This window comes from Mauremys reevesii, linkage group 3 (genome assembly GCF_016161935.1).
Source record: "Mauremys reevesii isolate NIE-2019 linkage group 3, ASM1616193v1, whole genome shotgun sequence".
Lineage (NCBI taxonomy): Eukaryota > Metazoa > Chordata > Testudines > Geoemydidae > Mauremys > Mauremys reevesii.
The window spans coordinates 47539455-47555005 of NC_052625.1; the positions used below are offsets into that span (position 1 = coordinate 47539455).

Here is a 15551-nt window from a genome sequence, read left to right on the forward strand (position 1 = left end):
AAAACAAAAAATGAAACAAAAATTTTTGCACCTATTTAAAAAATATTTGACTTTCCACCTGAAAAATGTTTTTCTATTGTGTCATGTGATTTTGTTTTCCTCAAACCTGATTAGAAAAACAACCAACCCAAAATACTGCATCTATTTGTGATCCAGCATCTGATGCAGTCATGGTAACAGAGTCAAACTAACATACTCAGAAGCAAAAGAAAATACTAATGGCAAGTATTGCTCAGAACTGCCACATTTATGGATTAAAACTTTTCAAAAACTAGGACTCGGCAAAACAAACAAAAACAAAGCTTGTGCTTTTTAGACTCCCCAGCCAATCTGCTCCTGCAATCATCTGCACTTGTGATTTGCTTCCTAAATACCAGGAGCATTCATAAAATGAACCTCAGTTTCAAAAAAGTAAGAGGGAAGAAGAAACCTTGGTAGCAAAGCTCTTCCATCTCCTGGGGCCCATGATACAACTCCAGATTACTTTGCACTTAGGGCCAAAAGGTGGCTGAAAATAGCACCTTAGTTTTTCAATTTTTTGTATACCATTGCAAATTTACTCTGTTTAGAGGCCAAAGGGGTTTTTCTAGTTGTCACCATGGGAAAGTCAATTTGGTCTAAGAATCAAATTATGTTTTTTACTGATTTGTATAGTCACCAATGAAGCTTCTAGAACAACAATTTAACATAGTTTAGTTCACTATAAACAGGGCAGAAGAGAGTCCTGCTCACACTTCACCATTGCAACAGCTCTGCAATAAAAACTACAGTAAAAGTATAGTTTTGTTGGTTAAAGCAAGCAGCTGAGACTTCGAAAATCACACTCAGGAGACCACTGATTAACTCAAAATAAGGCTGACAAATACAGACTAAGCTTTTTACAAAGTATATTTCTAAACAACTCCCATGTAAATTACATACCACTGAGATACCTCTTACCCTTAAGACAATCTTACTGTGAGTAGTACAAATGCAAAGAATCACAGAAATGAGAGGCCATCAAGTCCAGGCCCTGTGCTGAGGTAGGACCAAGTTAACCTTAGACCAAAGGTTTGTCCAACCTTTTATTAAAGTCTCCAATGATGGGGATTCTACAACAATGTCCCTTGGAAGCCTATTCCAGAGCTTAACTATCCTTAAAATTAGAAAGCTTTCCTTAACATCGAATCATAGAACTGTAGGACAGGAAGGGACTTCAAGAGGTCTTCTAGTCCAGTCCCCTGCACTTAAGGCAGGACTGAAGTATTATCTCCATCCCTGACAGGTGTTTGTCTAACCCTGCTCTTTAAACTCTCCAATGATGGAGATTCCACAACCTCTCTAGGCAATTTATTCCAGTGCTTAACTACCCAGATATTTAGGAAATCTTTCCTAATGTCCAACCTAAAACGCCTTGCTGCAATTTAAGCCCATTGCTTTTTGTCCTATCCTCAGAGGTTAAGGAGAACAATTTTTCACCCTCCTCTTTGAAACAACCTTTTACGTATTTGAAAACTAGTATGTCCCCCCACTGTACTCTCCCCCAGCCCCCCCTCCCCCACACTCCGGTCTTCTCTTCTCCAGAGAGAACAACCCCAGGTTTTTTCAATCTTTCCTCATAGGTCATGTTTTCTAGACCTTTAATCATTTGTGCTGCTCTTCTCTGGACTTTTGTCCAAATCTTTCCCGAAATATGGTGCCCAGAACTGGACACAATACGCCAGCTGAGGCCTAATCAGTGCATAGTAGAGCACAAGAATTACTTCTTGTATCTTGCTTACAATATTACTGTTAATATATCCCAGAAGGATGTTTGCTTTTTTTGCAGCGTTACATTGTTGACTCATATTTAGCTTGTGGTCCACTATGACCCCCAGATTCCTTTCCACAGTACTCCTTCCTAGGCAGTCATTTTTCATTTTGTGTGTGTGTGCAACTGATTGTTCCTTCCTAAGTGGAGTACTTTACATTTGTCCTTACTGAATTTCATCCTATTTACGTCAGACCATTTCTCCAGTTTGCCCAGATCATTTTGAATTTTAATCCTATCCTCCAAAGCACTTGCAACCCTTCAGGGCTTGGCATCATCCGCAAATTTTGTAAGCAAACTCTCTATGCCATTATCTAAATAACTGATGAAGATTTTGAAAAGAACTGGCCCCAGAACTGATCTCTGCGGGACCCCACTCATTATGCCCTTCCAGCATGACTGTGAACCACTGATGATTACTCTCTGGGAACTGTTTTCCAACCAGTTATTCACCCACCTTATTGCAGCTCGAGCTAGGTTGTATTTCCCTAGTTTGTGTGTAAGGTCATGTGAGACAGTATCAAAAACCTTACTAAAGTCAAGATATACCACATCTATCACTTCCCTCTATCCACAAGGCTTGTTACCCTGTTAAAGAAAGCTACTAGGTTGGTTTGACATGATCTGTTCTTGACAAATCCATGCCAACTGTTACTTATCACTTTATTATTTTCTAGGTGTTTGCAAATTGATTACATTATTTGCTCCATTATTTTCCAGGTACTGAAGTTAAACTGACTGGTCTGTAATTCCCCAGGTTGTCCTTATTACCCTTTTTATAGATTGGCGCTATATTTGCCCTTTTCCAGTCCTCTGGAATTTCTTCAGTTTTCCATGACTTTTTGAAGGTAATCACGAATGGCTCAGATACTTCCTCAATCAGCTCCTTGAGTATTCTAGGATGTATTTCATCAGGCTCTGGTGATTTGAAGACATCTAACTTGTGTAAGTAATTTTTAACTTGTTCTTTCCCTATTTTAGCCTCTGATCCTACCTCATTTTCACCAGCATTCATTAAGTTAGATGTCCAATTGCTATTAAATCTTTTGGTGAAAACTAAAACAAAAGTTATTTAGCACTTCTGCCATATACACATTTTCCATTATTGTTTCCCCCCCTCACTGAGTAACAGGCCTACTCAGTCCTTGATCTTCCTCTTGCTTTTAATGTATTTATAGAATGTTACTTGTTAACCTTTATGTTTCAACTAACCTAAATCTCCCTTGCTGCAGACTAAGCCCATTACTTCTTGTCCTACCTTCAGTGGACGTAGAGTACAATTGATCACCATTCTCTTTAGAACACCCCTAATCATATTTTAAGACATATTAGCTCTCCCCGCAGTCTTCTTTTCTCAAGACTAAACATACTAAGGTTTTTTTTTTTAAACCTTTCCTCATAGGTCAGGTTTTCTAAGGGTATGTCTACACTGGCAAGTTTCTGCGCCACAAGTTATACCATTTTTATTAAAATGCTTGAATTAAACCACTGTGCTCCTTGTGACACTGAAAAGCACCCACATTAGCAGCTCTTGCACCACAAAGACAGCAGTGCATTGTGGTAGCTATCACACTGTGCTACTGGCCACAGGATGCTTTGGGAAGGGTTTGCAATGCCTCATGGGGCAGGCACAGCGTCACATGATGACCACATCCTGAAATGTATCCTTAAAAAGTAAGCACTAAGAAGTCTTTGGTAGACCAAGCAGGTTTCTTACATTTTGGCTAAAGGGCCTTGAAAGCAAGATAAAGTTTCCTAAGAAAGAACTATGCGGATTCTGTATCCCATTACCATCACCTCCCAATCATCACATCTAATCTGGGCCAGGCCCCTAATAATCAAAGTTATCACATTTGTGGTCTGGGTGCCTCTGGACATGCGTCTGTAGCTCAGAGGACCTGTGGGTTGTTTTATGACAGACACTTGTTCATTACCTAAATCGACTCCCTTGAGGTCAATCTCAGAGGTCAAGGACTCAATGGACATGTACGACAAGTTACTTTTCCCACCCTAGAGGCTGTCCTTCCAATTTATGGTTGAGGCATATCTGGAGAGCAGTGCATACTTCCCTGCACTGCCACTATCCATGTTGTACCCATTCTGTGGATTCACAGAGGATTTCTGTTCCCAGAGCTGGCAATATGGCAACTTTCACAGGCACTATTTATTTTTTTTTAAAAGATACTGTAGATTATGTTATTGTTTTGGTGGGGTCAGGAGGGAAGGAAGGGGGGCGGAAGAGAAAGAGAAGCAATGCACTGAACAGAAAGCTCTTCTAGTAGGACTTAAAACCAAAACGCATCTCATTGTAAAATAAATGCTCAAAAAACTGGAGTACTTTTCAACGTCTATGTTCTTCTCCCACATAGAAAGGCTTTCAGATAAGGTGGGGGATCTTGCCCAGAAACAAGTATCGTGCACAGTACCTTGGAAAAAAACAAGGAAAAATATTCCACAAACTAGCTGGCTCAGCCAGGATTAAGAAATACCTTGATAAACCGTTAATGATATGAAAGGCAAAGCCCTTGGCTTCAATTCAGAAAAGTAATTACTCCCATCTGGGCACACACAACCTGCAAAAAGGCTACAGTTTTAAATTGTATGAGCAAATATTTAACAGAAGCCCATGGATTCTCCTTATTGGGAAAAAAGAAACACTGAAAAGATTTTAGGCTCATGGATATAAAGCAAGTATACAAGACCATATACAACAAATACAGTTCTGGGAAAGGGTACAAGTAATCCCTCCTCTAAGTAAGATACCAAGTTGTAAGGGTAAAGAAGGAACACCGCAAACCCTATTAGAAGGGTGCCTATGCTACTGAAATAAATCCCAATTCCACATGTGGACTTCTATGTGTCTCAAGAATGTTAACATACACACATCTGTACACAGATGTGTTAATAAGCAAATCACAGCAAAAATCAAATACTAATGGTCCCTGAAAGTTCCCATCATTGCCTCTCCAAAGAGCAGCTACCAGGATATTGGAGGGGAGGAGAAAAATTAGCATCCCCTCAAGACATGGCAGTTCGGGAGTGCATGGTTTGCTGCATTTGCAACTTACAGCAGATACACTCCTGAGCGTAGCCTGCCTATCTGCATAGCAAAACGATTAGTTTAAGAAAGGTTCACTTTCACGGGGAGATTTTGTTCTGCTATGTTCTTCTTGCTGACTGGTTGTTTTATGTGGGTGGTGTGGTCATGGTGGTTAATTGTTATGAATTGTATTCTACTTGATGGCAGAGTGCCCATAGCGTGGGATTGGCATCTTTTAGATTGTTTGTTGAAATAAACACATTCACGTTTCTTAAAAAGTAAAGACCATATGCTCCAATGCTGAAATGTACAGCAACTTGCTACCAAAACCTGCCTACAGACTTTCCACACAAGCTAAAAATCTCTTGCTCTTTCCAACATACAACTCAAAATCCCCCAAAAGATCCACAAACTCCAAACAGCAAGGTATGATGTGAGAAAAGATACAAGTCCTGTTCAGTGGCAGAATGTTTGTGTTATACTAAGGAGAAAACCTAGGTTTAGATACCTGCCTCAGTCTCTCTCACCAAAGTTCGAGCTGGGAGTGAGCTATGAGAGAGCTAAGTTGCCAAGAGAAAACAAGCTTTGATTCAGAGCAGCTTGAACAAAGTTCCTGACTTCGTTCAGTCCTGGCTGTAGGACTGTGGTGACAAAAGGAAATGATGGGAAGAGAAGAACTGGGGTATCTACAGAGAAGATATGGCTGTTATAAAAGGGCAAATTTGGCCCCAAATCCAAGCTGCACAACCTCCAAATTTCATGCCCCACGCCCCACCTTAGGAAGTCCTGGACTTTGTACATTTGTTCAGATGGGGAAAAAGACAACATCAGATCGAAAGCTAGAAAAAAGACAAACCACCATTCAGCATCCAAAGAGTTATATTTGATTTTCCAAAGCACCAGAAAACGAACACGCCCCTGGTGACTCCTCCAGAATCAGTCATTCTAGAATATATAAGGACACAAAGAGGCACCTGAAACCTACATTTTGTGACCCTGTCACTAGAAGAAAACTGCCGCTCCACAATTTGATAGATATAAAAAAAAACCCAAAAAACAAAAGTTCCTCATCTATTGGCCCAATCTCAGCCTACCATATTTTTGCAGGTAATGTACAATCTCCCCTGACCACAGAGTTATAAATACTGTCAGACCCTTAACCACAGCAGCACTAGTAGGCATTGCTGTTATACCAGGTTTCTTTTTTTTCTTTTTTTTTTTGCTATTTGAAATCAAGCAAGCTACACAGATTAAGAAAAATAAAGTGTCAGCACCAAACTAACTTGCTCTAATTACCCAAAGAGTTTTAAAAATACTTTCTTACTACACTTGAGTGAAATTTTTAAGTGCTCTTCATGCCATGGAGTGTTTCAACATGCTGCCTAAATGCACACAAACAAAAAACATATGACAAACTGTTGTCTCCCAACTGATTAAAGTATTTCTTCCTGGCACACAAAAGCGCTTAGTTAGCTTGTGTGGATCTGAGCCAAGAGAAGTATTCCACCCACTACCAAGCATAAAGTTCAAACACAAGCACAAATATGCTTAAAAATGGGGCAGCTTCTGAAATTTCACAGAGCAAGAGAAAAGTCTGAGCAACTTGTTATTAAACCCTAGATACCTGAAGGGTTCACAGGATTGGTCCAAGGGTTGGCAGATCCAAAAAATCTGTGTCACTCCAGTATCTGTTTGTAATTGCCATGTGATTTTGTTTGATAACTCTTGGAAAGAGAAATGCATAATGTCCTAACCAACTCTGCAACCTGGCTAGTGTGCACACAATTAAGTGAACAAAACCCCCACATCTGATCTTTATTAAAGTCTCTAAATACCCTTATTATTGCCCGCCAATATAGTAATATATCACCCTCACACCTGTGTCAAAGCCTTTCAATTTCAGGTTCGATAATTACTTCAGAGCAAGAGAGCACAAAGAGACTACCTGTGTGAATGCATAAGTTGAACAGGTCAGTGCCACATGTTATCCCAGGAAAGTCCCTGCCATTTACCACTGTATTTGAGACTTCAAATCAAGTTACAAGCCATTCAAGTCCAATAGTTTCTATTACGGTCTCTGATTATGTACCAAGTATGAGTTCAACTTTTACATATCACTAAAGCAAAACGTACTCACTGTGATCAATGGATTACCAAAAAGTCTACCTTGAGCTTCACAGAATGGACTAAAGATTAGGATGGAGGGGAGATGGGTCTAGCGAGGCTCACTTTCTGCCTAAGTAGTCCACACACAAAAATCAGACTCTGAGAACCACTGTGCTAAAGGGCAGAAGAATTTACGCACCATCAAATAAAATCAGAATAAACAACTACACTAAGAGAACCCCTCGTGTAAATTCAGCAAGACCATGCCTACCTGTTTGCTTTTCAGGGTCTTCCCAGAAGTACTTTGTTCTCTTTTAGCTCCTTCACTCCCTCTGAGCATATTGATGAAGTCTTTCTTCGTAACAGACGACATCAGTTTAGCACGCTTCCTATTGGAATTCCCTGCTTCTTTCACTTTCTCATCGACATTCTTTTGGTGTTTCCGGACAGCATTAAATAATTGCACAACACCCCTAGGGTTAAAGAGAAAGAAAATATTGCATTTTGCACCAGGTTGTCATTACAGAAACACACCCCAAAAAACATTGTGCTGGTGCAAATGCTAAAAAGACCATTAGCTACTGTTCTCAAAAACAGTGACTTAAGGCGCTCGCACAGCTAAAGAATAAGTAATCATAATGCACCTCAGACTTCCAGCATTCAACTCTTTCTTCACACCTGCTGCTATGAACCAGATAGACATCTACTGCTATAGGACCCAATTCAGCAAGGTACTTAAGCACATGAACAGTCCCAGTGAAATCAATGGGGCTACTCACATGCATAACTGAACTAGAGCCAGAGTTCTTAACAGGTTATTCAGCAGCCACATCAAGTTGCTGAAGGATGGTACAAAGTGCTGGAGTCAACCACAGGACAACTCTCCATCCCCCCCAAAATCTATCGCCTGCCACTCCCACCTATCAAGATGGAAAGGGAAAGGAGCATCAGAGTGACCCCAGCAAAATAAAAGTAAATACAGAGAGAACACCAGCAATGCGTTATGCCAAAGACACGTGGTACCGCACTAGGGTAACACGAAACAGTAATCTGATCACAAGAACAATGAATTTGGTGAACTCTCCGTAGAGAAAAAAAAAAAAGAAAGTGGTAGATGTGACTGATCTATATATTTTTAAGTACAGAATTAACAAAACGATGAGCTCAGGCACAGCACTCATGCTGGGCAAACACTTAACATATTATATTCTGTCCAAATTCTTATGTTCTTATAAGACTTCTGAAATCTTTTGTTGAACTCAATACTATACAAGGCAAACCTGGGTATAAATCACTTGGCTCCCACTAGTCACTTCTTAAGAGTTCATTCTGATTGGAAACAGATTACCCACACATGCTTTTATATCTGTTTAAAAAAATGAAAAGGACAAAAACACTTTCTTACCTCGTGGCAATTCTCTGAAAATTTCTTTCTGTTTCTCTGTCTTTGGCAACATCTGGCTTCACTCTGCACATCATTTCCCACTCCCGCTTTTTATCAAGCTGGGGTATAAATATTATTATGTGAAAAAACATTAGGCATTTTAAAATGTAACACACTTTGATAGGATAGTCTGTAAGACGACAAAAATGATAAACCATTTGGACTCAGTTTGGCTGGGGCTGGACAACAGGTCCTGGGGTAAGTTTGCCACACTCACACAAGAATGCTAAGATTCTCAAACAGCCTCTTGTCCCCACAGGAGGTAAAAAGCCCTTGAGAGTCCCCCTGCAGAAAATCTTCTGGGTGACCTAGAAGGATTAATGGAGTCTGGGAGGAAACTCAGCCTACCCCTTTTCAGCAAGAGAGTGGCCAACTAGGAGAAAATTATTCAAAAAGGAATTCTTCTCCCTCTCCCCCTACCCCCAAAAATCATATTCTTCATCACACAGTGTAGGAACAGCAAGTAGTCAAAAACTTTAAGTTAAATATTCAGGGCCTGCCAATAAAGGTGTGTCACATTTTGGGCCTACATTACTTGATGTTCTCCACTGAACAGACTATTATACAATGCACTGTATTTTGTAAAGAGCAATGACACAGCAAAAAGAAAGCTATATAGGAAAGAATTTGACCAAAGAGGGAGAACATCATGTCCACTGAAAAAGAGCTGAGATATAAAACATTTCAGTTTTCTTTTGAAGCTTGCTGTTTTAAAATCCAACCCAACCATCTTTTCTGCCATCATCATCAGCCACAGTAAATAGTGCTTTTATTTCCACTATGATAATGGAAAGTTGTATTCCCCACCTCTGTTTCAGGGAAAAGTTAGCAGCATTTTTTTTTAAAGCAATTTAACAGTGTTCTAGTCATAGGGATCTTACATTAAGTCTGCATCATACAAAAACTCTTTCATGAAATTACAGAATCCTTATCTTTATCATTCCAGGCAGACTACTATGAATTCATGAGTTTATGACCATGCTCTGGCCTTTGATCAAAGGAATTACCCTATTCTAGCTTCCATCAGCATGGAATTAATAAAAGGCAGACTGTTTTCAAGTTTATCCAGGGGTGAACAAATCAGTTTACAGCCTCACAGCCCACCACTAATTTGTGGTACCCCACATATTTATTGGATAAAACCAGGTATTCAGCAAGAACAGTAACTGATTAGATTCCTTACTGTAATGCTCTGTATTCAAAAGGTGGGCTGCAGCCACCACAGTACATCCCAGCTAATCAAACCGCTGACTGGGTCATCCCAGTAAAACAGTATTGTTAGGCCAAGGCATTTAAAGTGTTTCTATTCTGTACTTTTAATACCAAGGTAAATCAATTTTCTGTTTTTATCACAATTCTTCATAGGAAAAGCAGCTAATCTACTTAATTAGCTACACAATTTTGTTTTATTCACCTAACAATTTCAAAACTGCATACAACCTGGGACGTTTAAAACGACCATAGACAGAACATGAGAAAAAAATACTCATTGGGCAAGAAACTGAACTGGCAGTGTGATCCACTAGGCCAGGTAATCAAGCTCCACTCTGATTTACACCCAGAAGTTAAGTCACAGCAGAATTTAGCCCCAGGCAACTTTTTGTGTCTAGCTTCTATGATACTAAGACACTGGAAATTTACAAACGGAAATAAATGTAACACTCCAACACACACCTATACCATACATTAAAATAGTCTTGAGAAAAGTGAACCAGCAGATGCTTTTCACCCCCACAACAACACATACTTAATCCAAAATGAGAGCAAACTCCAATCATAATACTCCCATTGCCAAACACCAGACCTTATTGTGACCCAAAAGCCTGTGTGGATAAAGAGACAGGCCTTTAGCATGTCCTGAAGGCCAGCAGATTCAGGCTATTTCAGATCCAAGACTGAATGCATCCCAAAGGTGAGGCAGGGCCATAACCAGGGCAAGGTAAGTGGGGCAGCCACCAGGGCACATAGCTACAGGGGTGGACAAATGGGGTGGAGAAATGAAGGGGGGGGAAAAAGTAGGGGATGCAAATATGCTTGCTCAACCTCGGTGCAAAAATGCCCTTGTTATGGCTCTGAATTGAGGAGTCCACATGGAGAACACTCTACCAGCAGCTTCCCCATCTCTACCAGGGTGCTCCAGCTCAGGAACACCCACTAAGTGCTGGTGTGGCAGTACTGCACAGGGATATCACAGACTGTCTCTTTCTCACCTGCCTCTTTTTCTCTAGCTTCTCTTGTTTTTCTTTCTCTCTTTCCTTCTCCAGCTCTTTACTTTTAACCAATATGGTGGATTTACTTTTGGGAATTTTTTTGTTAAGCACTTTGGCCATGGCCTCCGCCCAACCCGCACTTGGGCCAGCCTGGGATTCTGCTTCATTTTCATCCACGTTGCCGTGGCCCATCGCCTCATCCTCATCGTCACCGTCACCGTCAATCGCTTCGCCCGCTGAAGAGAAACTGTCTTCTGGGAGCTCTGAACTCCACTCAGAACCTGAAGAAAGAGGGAAGATGTCAGATTCCCTGCTTCTGAATACCCTACCACTAAGAGAATTCCTCTCAAGCTGAAATGTTACAAGAGTTCAGGACCATGCACCATTTCCTGTTACAACTAATTCCTCAAGATGATGTCCAACGGGGCATACATCATTATAATGAATTTATTACAAAGTACATTGTGTAAGCATTTGCTCCTCTGAGTGATGATTTAAGAAGTTAGGTGGGAGGGAAGAAAAGAGATCCACAATAATTTATTATGGGATTAATGAACATTTTGATGATTAAAAGCGGCAGATTTCTGAGAAAAAGCTTTTCTGGTAAAATATTAAAACCGCAACACTGACACCTAGTGTTTAAATAAATATAACCAGGCAGATTAGCTTAATGGTTGTGTGACATTTACCCACAAATACACAAAGCTAATTCAGATTAGTGCGCAAGTCAAATTAAAGTAAAAGATCCCCAAAGCACTATTTCCTAGGCAGATAGAAAGTATCCAGAGGGCTATGTTTTGTGGCTCTAGGATCCAAAACGCTTGCTCAAACTTTCCCAGAACACTGAGCTCCTATGTCACAAAGAGATGCTCAGGTCTCTCCTGAGACATACAAGGAAACACCTACACCTCTACCCCGATATCACGCGGGTTCGCATACAACACGGTAAAGCTCTGACATGCTGCTCTGAGCAGCGTGTTAAGGGTGCTGGGCCAGGCCGGGACCGAGGGGTTCGATAAGGGGCAGAGGGTCTCGGGGACAGTAAGGGGCTCCCCCGCCAGGGTCTGGGGGGGTAGGAGCTGTGGAAGGGCACTTTTGGGGACCCCGCAGTCCCAGAGTGGCCCAGGGGATTAACAGGGGGCCGGGAGCAGCCCACTCTGCTTCCCTCGCCCCGGCCCCAGCCATGTCGCTCGAGGGAGGGGGCTTGGGGGAAGGGATCTCCCCCGCACTCACCAGCAGCGGCGGAAGCAAAGCAGCCCGGCCCCAGCCCGCTCCACTCCGCCAGCTCCCAGCTGCAGCGCTCCGCTTCCCGCCACAGGTGAGTACAGGGGGCGTCCTTTCCCCAACCTACCCGCACTCACTGGTGGCAGGAAGCAGAGCGCCACGGCTGGGAGGTGGCAGAGTGGAGCAGGCTAGGGCCGCGTCGCTCCGCTTCCTGCCACCGGTGAGTGCAGAGGACGTCCTTTTCCCAACCTCCCTGCACTGACCGGTGGCGGGAAGCGGAGCAGCCCAGCCTCAGCCAGCTCCACTCCGCCAGCTCCCAGCCGTGGTGCTCCACTTCCCGCTATAGATGAGTGCAGGACCTTTCCCCAGCCACCCCCCAGCGACACAGCTGGGGCCAGGGCAAGGAAAGCAGAGCGGTCTGGGGCCGCGTCGTTCCGCTTCCCGCCGCAGGTGAGTGCGGGGGGGGGGGGACATCCTTTCCCCAACCTCTCCGCACTCACCAACAGCGGGAAGTGGAGCACCACGGCTGGGAGCTGGCAGGGTGGAGCGGACTGGGGCCGGGCTGCTCCGCTTCCCGCCGCTGCCCGTGAGTGCCTGTCAGGGGGTGCGGGGATGGGTAGGGGGTGGAATCCTGGGGCTGATTAGGGATGGGGGTCTCTGGAGGGGGTGGTCAGGGAACAAGGAACGGGGAGGGGAATGGGGGGGCAAAGCAAGTTTGATATAACGCAGTCTCACCTATAACGCGGTGAGATTTTTTTGTCTCCCAAGGACCGCGTTATATCGGGGTGGAGGTGTACTTCTTTCTTTTTACCAAAGTAACCCTGGATTTTGAAAACAAACAGCAGGAGTATGTGAGAAAAGGGGAGAGAGAGAAAGGGTCACCAGCTCCCCGCCCCCAATACATCCCTCAACCACCCAAGCAGACTGATGAAGCCTGCTTTGAGGGCATCATGTGGGACAGCAGCTCTAATGCTACCTCTTGGGCTGCCCTTAATGGGTTTCAGTTCTCCCCAGATGCAATCAGATTTGAAGCTTGACCTGGGAACAAGGAGAGATCTTTCATTGCATAGCTAACCTACCCCTTCACCTTTTGCACTGACTCTGGTAACAGCTGCTTCAAGCGCTCTAATTCTCATATCATGCTTGACCCCTCAGAAAAAGGACTGCTTTGTGGTTAATGAACTGGTCAGGAAGTCTTGAACTAATTCCTCTCTGTCATAAACTTTCTGTGTGACCGTGGGCAAGTCACATAGGGCCAGATACTTGTTACCCTTACTCATGTTGGGCAGCAACTCAATAAAATTAATGGGACTATTTGAGGAATAAGGTACAACCTAGTAGGAGTAAAGGTCTCTCTCTGTGCCTCAGTTCTCCATCTGTACAACTAAGACAATGCTTCACTATTGTACAGGGGCATTGTTTCATAGATTTAGAGAGTTTAAGGAACAATTAGATCATCTAGTCTGACCTCCTGTATATCACAGGCAATTGAATTTCATCCACTTAGCTCTGTACTGAGCCCGATAACTTGTGTTTGGTTAAAGCACAACTTGCAGAGAATCATCCAGTCTTGATTAAAAGATATCACGCTATTGAGAATAAGCCACTTCCCTGGGTAGCTTGTTCCAGTAGTTAATCATCCTCAAGGTTAAAAATTGTGCCTTCTTTCCAATTTGAATTTGCCTGGCTTCAGCTGCCAGTCCTTGGGTCTTGTTATGCCTTTCCCTGCTAGATTAAAGAACTCTTTACCTTCATGTGGAAATACCAGGCCCTAATTACACACTAATTAAGCCACTTCTCAAAATTCCTTCTGAAAAACTGAACAGACTGTGCTCTTTAAATCTCTCACTATAAGGTGTTTTCTCCAGCCCTAGAGTCATTTTTGTGGCCCTTTTCTGCAGCCTCTCCAATTTTACAACATCCTCTATAAATGTAGATACCAGAACTGGACACACTATCCCAGCACTGGTCTCACCAATCTCCCCACTCCTCCTCACTACTCACATCTATGCACCTAAGGATCACACTGACCCTTCTTCCCCCACAGTATCGCACTAGGAGCTCATGTTCAGTGCCTTGCCCACTACTACCCGTAAATCCCCTACTGAGTCACTGTTTTATACCCTACAGTCCCTCATTCTGTACATATGGCCTGAAAACACAGTTGCTGTATCTATGACCTTCAACTGGCTGTATTACTTCAATGGGACCAGCTTACAAGCGATCCAGATCATTCTGTATGACTGCCCTCTCCTGATCACTTTCTACCTATCTGTGTGTCATCCACAAATTTTATAAGCAGTGATTTTATATTTACTTCCAGATCATTGATGAAATTCTTGAATGGCATCAAGCCTAGTACCAGCCCCTGCAGAACCCCACTAGAAACACCTGGGACTTTAATAGCACCCCAGTACTAGCTGGCACACTGTTGTGGCACATAACAAATAACATGACCTCTTCAGTATATCGCTGGAAAACCAGTAATTCACTGATCATTAATATTCTTGCATGATGTATGTACAGTAAAACCCAGAAAGGACTTTATAGAGATGTGCTGCAAATATGTTCTTAAAATGTACTTGGTAAGCAGTGCCTAAGCCACGCCTGTTCCACACCAAGGAATGTGTGTCTCATGTAAATTAAGCAAGCTGTGACCAAAGGAAAAAAAAAAAAGGCACATTTATGCAAGGTAAACAGAGGCATCAGGAGAGCAAGTAGGGAGAGATGACTAATAAACGATCTTGCAGGGAATGAAGACTGTGCTCCGATGAAGCATTTGTGCCTCTTGAAGCAAGGTCAGTGAACTTTGGAAAGATCTAAGGAGGGGAAAAAGCCATGTTGGCATCCATCTCTTGAGGGACTAAAGAGGCCAGAGCTCCTGAAATCACAGAATGCTGTGTCCTTCAACCAATGGGTTGAAGACTCTGGGATCTCAGGATAAGTGAGACACCTGCTTAGGCAAAAATTATTTGCTGAAATTAAGCTTTAGTTTTAGAAGTGTATTTTTGTTTGTTTCTAATCTTTTCTCTCCTTACTCTTTATACCTGTTATCATTTAAACACATGACTTTTTGTTTAATAAACTTGTTTTATTTTTACAATAAACCAATTTGCTGCTTTGATTAAAATAGAGTATTTGTTAACCCCAGTTAAGATAAGCCACTGGGTAGTGTCTCTTTAAGGAAAGAGCAAACCTAATAACGTCTTTAAATGGGCAGGAATAGGGCTGGACACTAAACAGCACCGAGTTTGGGGGAAATTTGGGATTCGGAGAGTGTTGGAGTCACTGAAAAAAAGGAGCCTGGCAGTAAAAGCCAGCGTGGATATGGCTATACAGCAAAGAGAAACCCGGGGCTGACCCATGCCAGCCAACTTGAGCTTGCGAGGCTTGGGTTGTGGGGCTGTTTCATTGCTGTGTAGACTTCCAGGCTTGGGCTTGAGCCCAAGCTCTGGACTCCTCCTACCTTGCAGGGTCCTAGAGCCTGGCACGGGCCAGCTGCAGGTTTTCTTTGCTGCGTAGACATACTCGGTGTGACTTGCACACTTGTATGCTGGCTCTTGGTGTCAGGGTGTGAGCATTTAAGGTACCCACAGTTGCAGGGCAGGCAGTGACACAACCCCTTACCAGTCTGGGTTGAACCCCAAAGCATCACAACACCCCAATTCAAGAAGATGCCCTATCAACGACTTCTTTGAGATCTGAGTTAGCCAGATCTCAATGCATTTAACATGTGCA

At 42.8% G+C, this 15551-nt stretch overlaps 1 protein-coding gene across 1 annotated transcript in view; it reads right to left on the minus strand.

The window, feature by feature from the left end:
* RRP15 (ribosomal RNA processing 15 homolog) overlaps positions 1-15551 on the minus strand; it is a 42089-nt gene that overhangs the window by 19051 nt on the left and 7487 nt on the right. The window contains exons 2-4 of the mRNA XM_039532939.1: positions 10590-10870; positions 8341-8438; positions 7207-7408 (exon numbers count right to left, since the gene is read on the minus strand). Of these exons, the coding sequence (XP_039388873.1) occupies positions 7207-7408; positions 8341-8438; positions 10590-10870 (581 nt within the window). The remainder of the gene's footprint in view (positions 1-7206; positions 7409-8340; positions 8439-10589; positions 10871-15551) is intronic.